The sequence below is a fragment of the Arachis ipaensis genome, chromosome B02 (assembly GCF_000816755.2).
Source record: "Arachis ipaensis cultivar K30076 chromosome B02, Araip1.1, whole genome shotgun sequence".
Taxonomy (NCBI): Eukaryota; Viridiplantae; Streptophyta; class Magnoliopsida; order Fabales; family Fabaceae; genus Arachis; species Arachis ipaensis.
Genome location: NC_029786.2, coordinates 1,068,782 through 1,073,435, shown reverse-complemented (window position 1 = coordinate 1,073,435; position 4,654 = coordinate 1,068,782). Strand labels below are relative to the sequence as shown.

The 4,654-nt window shown below is 33.0% G+C and overlaps 1 protein-coding gene across 1 annotated transcript; it reads right to left on the bottom strand.

Annotated features, from left to right (window-relative positions):
* Positions 220-3,245, bottom strand: LOC107626548 (glycerol-3-phosphate 2-O-acyltransferase 6-like). Its single transcript, XM_016329450.2, has 2 exons — positions 2,572-3,245; positions 220-1,309 (listed from the first exon to the last, which is right to left on the bottom strand). The coding sequence occupies exons 1-2, from the start codon at positions 3,199-3,201 to the stop codon at positions 401-403; spliced, it is 1,539 nt and encodes a 512-aa protein (XP_016184936.1). The 5' UTR covers positions 3,202-3,245; the 3' UTR covers positions 220-400.

Below are 4,654 nucleotides of genomic sequence, written 5' to 3'. Positions count from 1 at the left end.
TTTAGGATAAGAACTTTTAAATTTTAATATTGGCTTGCAGTGTGTGTAACACGCCGCAATGGCAAAGAACAATGTTTTATTAAAGATAAAAGTTGGTCAAAATCGATCAAAACCAGTTTGAACCGTCCAAATCCGGTCAACTTGTGTGTTGATGACATCAGCATGACGAACACAGAATTAAAAGGAAGATAAAGAGCCTTACAAGTTACAACCACTAAGTTGAGAAGTTTTTGACTATATATTGCGCTTCTTTTTTAATATATTACATACTTAATACCATTACCAATTTTTTTCTATTGCTTGCTTCCTTGCTTACTTTTATTCCTCAACTTTTCTCTGACATAACAATGTATCTTTTGGCTTAGAGATATTAATTAGATAACTTTAACATTGAAATTGATTAGCAACCCATGATTTTGTTGGCCTTAAGAATAGGGTTTTTGTCAATAGGGACAGTTCCATCATTACCAGCAAGAGCCTTATACTTGTCTTTCCTAGTGAAGCTTGTGCATTTATATGACAATGTTTCAGCAATGAGGCTCTGAATATAATTGGCTACATCAATGCTCATTTTCCGACCTGACCCGCAAGTCAACTCCTTAGGCAACTTGTTCAAGAACGTTATCTCATAAGCTGGGTTAGGGTTCATGAGTAAGAAGAGTGGATCCATCCCTTTCCACCCTCTAGCAGTTGTTCCATGGAACATGCTCATCCTATTCACCATTGCCACTGGCACCAATTCGTCGGTCAACTCGGCGAACAAGGCCGAAAACCTTAGAAGGAAAGGTTCCCTACAAGTTGTCCCTTCGGGGCAAATTACAAGGTCACCCTCTTGTAGAAGCTTCTTAATCATTGAAGCATCTGCGGATCGGTCGCGTCTTAACCTAACTGTCTTGATCGGTGCGATTATCTCTGAGAAGCGGGAGATTGAGTAGGTTACCACCGGTATAGGGCGACCAAGAGCTATGGAGAGGAAAACAGGGTCAGTCATGGTTCTATGGTTGCATACGAAGAGGACACCACCTTGGCAGTTGGATTTATTTGCTGGCGGAGGTGGCGTTCCTTTGACGGTGACATAAACGCCGAGGAGCCATAAAGCATAGTAGGCAAGTGACATAGGGAGGAGAGTTGCGGCAGCCAAGCGGAGGCAGGCTAAGGGAAACCCTAAAGGGATCCAAAGGAGTGTTAGCAATGCATTCAGAGGTGTTGGCTTTTGGACAAGCCTTCCATCATGAAATATTATGGGTTTTGGAAGCTTCCCACTTGGCACTGCCTTCACTTTTGGTTTTGGAAGGACAATATATGCTTCCTGCATGCGTGGAACCAACAATATACACACTATTAGAATTTCATTTTACTCAACCTAGCTACTAGCTAGCTAGTAGAACAAAGTTTACTTTGGATTTCATACATATTCTTTGTATTCTTTCCTGCTATAAAAATATTCTTTTTAATGTTTTTCTCACTTTTATCAATTATTACTTTAATTGAAAAAGTATACAAAATAACGCTACACTAAAAAATAGTGCATGTGACATTTCTTTCTTTCTCTTGTACAGAATGCATGTTAAGTATTTAGATGCCATAATTTGCTTTATTTATCATTAATTAATTGTCGTAATAATTAATGAATGCTAAATAAGATAATTTATGGCTGTTTTTGGCTGATTTTCTTTGGTTCCAAATATTTCAGTTAGAGGCCTATAGATAGCCTATATATAGATAGTAGACGTGTGCCATTAAATTTTTTCAAGGGTTAGTTGTTAGTTTTTATTGTTTATTTATTTTGACAGAAGGGTTGGGGTTAGTTTGAAAAGCTTCATTGATGTCACATATTTATTACGTAAAAAATTATTAGGCCCATTGTTCTCATAATCGGACTGAAACGTTCGACTAGGTTAATTAAGAATATATTATCAAATTAGTTCGGTTTAAGATATAAATCGGTTTATAATTTAAGAAATTGATTAAACAATCCATTAATCGATCAAATTAATACAAATTTTTTAGTGGTTAACTAATTTAAAATAATAAAGTATAAAAATGATATTTTTTAAAAATTATATACTTTATGCATAAATATATTCGACTTAATTTTAATTAAATTTCGATTGAACTTTTAAATTTATAAATTTCTAAATTTACTTATTCGATCATTATCGATTTAAGTTTTAGAACCTTAATTTTAATAGTTGATTTTGTTGTACAAATAACATTTTTTAATTATTCATATACTTTTTATTGTCTAAAGTTTTATAAGTTGGTAGTGCAAAATTATTTTACACATAAGTTACTGATCTCAAACAGATAATTTATAATACAAATATATTATTTATATATCAAAATTAGTCATTAAAATTAATTATTAATGTATTTATGTATAAATACATTAATAATTTAATTTATTTTTAATGTATATTTACATTCTATCATATATTTTATACTGATGACTGATTTTGGTATACACTTAACATAATAATTATTAGTTGAGTGATAATAATATAATAGCTAAGATATGCGAGTCCTTTGAATGTATTTTTTCAAAACAAAGTAAAAAATAGTTATTATTACCTTGCACAGAGCCATGAAAGGAGCATCACTGAGTTTATCTCCAAGTCCAATATCTGGTCTCTCATCACCAAAGGTTTGTTTTAGTACATCCTCTTTATTTTTTCCAACAAGAACTCCAGGCTTGCGAACAAGTCCGGTTGCTCTTCCCTTATAACTTCCTAACTCTGTCCCCAAAACCATGTCCGCACTCAACATCTCCTTCAAAAATGGCTCTACCATCACCCGTGGATTTGCCGTGAGGACGTACTTTCGTCCGCACGACGAAAACACGCGCCATGTCTCCGGATGGAGGTCCTCAGAGTAAAATTTGGGGAGCACAGCACGGGCTACGGACTCTATACTGGAAAACCTCATTCCCGCCATAGAGGTGAAGATGAGGACTTGAATTCCCGCAGACTCGGAGACAAAGTGGTATAGAATGGCAGCCAAGGGGGATGCCAAGAGAAAGAAGAGGAGCCTTAGGTACCCACCGACCTCAAAGGCGATTAGGGCAAAGTATGGGAAGGAACTTCGCCCTATGAGCAAAGTTCCATCCATGTCTGCCACAATAGTGTGGTTTTCTCTCCCTATAGAGTTACATTTTTCCACTGGTGGAAAAGTAGCAATAGTTTTGGCTGAACTATTTGCCATGTATCTATATATGATAAAGCTGAAACTTAACTTCTTTAGAGTGAGAAAATATTGAAGAATGCTGGTTGAGTATGCCAATTCCTTGTGTGTGTGTATATAGAAAGTAATTGGTGCAGTGTAGAGAGATATATAGGGTGTTTCACTTATTGGATGTTTGATAGACAATAAAAAAAATTAGTTTAAATAATCAATAATTAATTAAAATAATTATATAATTTTATATGTAATAAATATATAATTATAAATTTTATATGCATAAAATTATATATGTTAAATTAAATATGATTTTAGTGATTATTTCTCAAATTTGCTGTTGTATTGAATTTTATAATAGAATTGAAATTAATGCATTCAAAAATATTGAGAATTTTGAATTGGAAAAGTATAGGTAACCAACAAAATTTTTGAACAATGTATAAACAATGTGAATTAATAGGGTTAAAAGAGTAAATTTAATTAATAGCATTAAATTAGAATGTAGTGTATTTTCATTTGATTGGTGGTTGTTCATGTTGTTCAAAATTTTTATTGTTTTCCTAGCACTCTTCGAATTGAATTTATAGAAAAAAAATGAGAAAAAACTGGTGAAGGGACTAGTTTGGTGTACGACATTCAATTTCAGGCACTAAAATGAGTCACTTAATGCAAAGTGAGGGACTAATTTGGTGCATATACAACAATGACATAATGGATGACACATGGACGAATACTGTTGTGACACGTGACCAAATAATATTGTGACACATGGTACAACCATCCACGTCAGCATGCCATGTGTCACTGGTCACCACATCGTCATACCATTACACGTAGCCAAATCATGAAGTGACACGTGTCACTTACAATCCACGTCATCATGTCATATCATCACGTCGTTAATGGAAAATAGGTCAGGGACTAATATGGTGCACTTTTTTCAATTTCAGGGACGTAATTGGTTCAATTAGAATCTCAGAGACGATTTTAGTGTATGACGTCAATCTCAGGGACCATTTTAAGGTTTAACTCGTTGGAATTGCTAGGATTAGTGTTTATCTTTTTCTGTGCTTTTTGGGTTCTTAAAAACAATTTTTTTAAATAGCTAGACCAAAAACACCTTTTAATTAATTTAGAAAAAAAAAACACAAAAATAACTTTAAGTTAATTAAACGTATTATACTGTCAAATAATAACAATTAAGATTTTCTTTGCTTAAATACATTTAGAATGAGTAAAATTCTAAATAAAAGACCCGTGACTTGATGTCATGTAGAATAATTAATTACTAGAAATTAAATATCCCATTAATACAGAGTCTATCATTTAGCTAATTTTAAAACAATAACAAACCCATCTTAGGATTAAGGTTGTCTAGTGTTATTAGAAATTAGATAGTATCCCTAATGCAAACCTGAACTGAAACTATTAAACATTTATTTTATTAAAGGATAATTATTTTTATTGATTAAAACGT

Excerpts from the sequence above, each read along its gene's own strand:
- LOC107626548 (XM_016329450.2), bottom strand. The coding sequence starts at position 3,201 with ATGGCAAATAGTTCAGCCAAAACTATTGCTACTTTTCCACCAGTGGAA. Across the intron at positions 1,310-2,571 it reads CTTTCATGGCTCTGTGCAAG|GAAGCATATATTGTCCTTCC; the intron begins GTAATAATAACT and ends CCACGCATGCAG.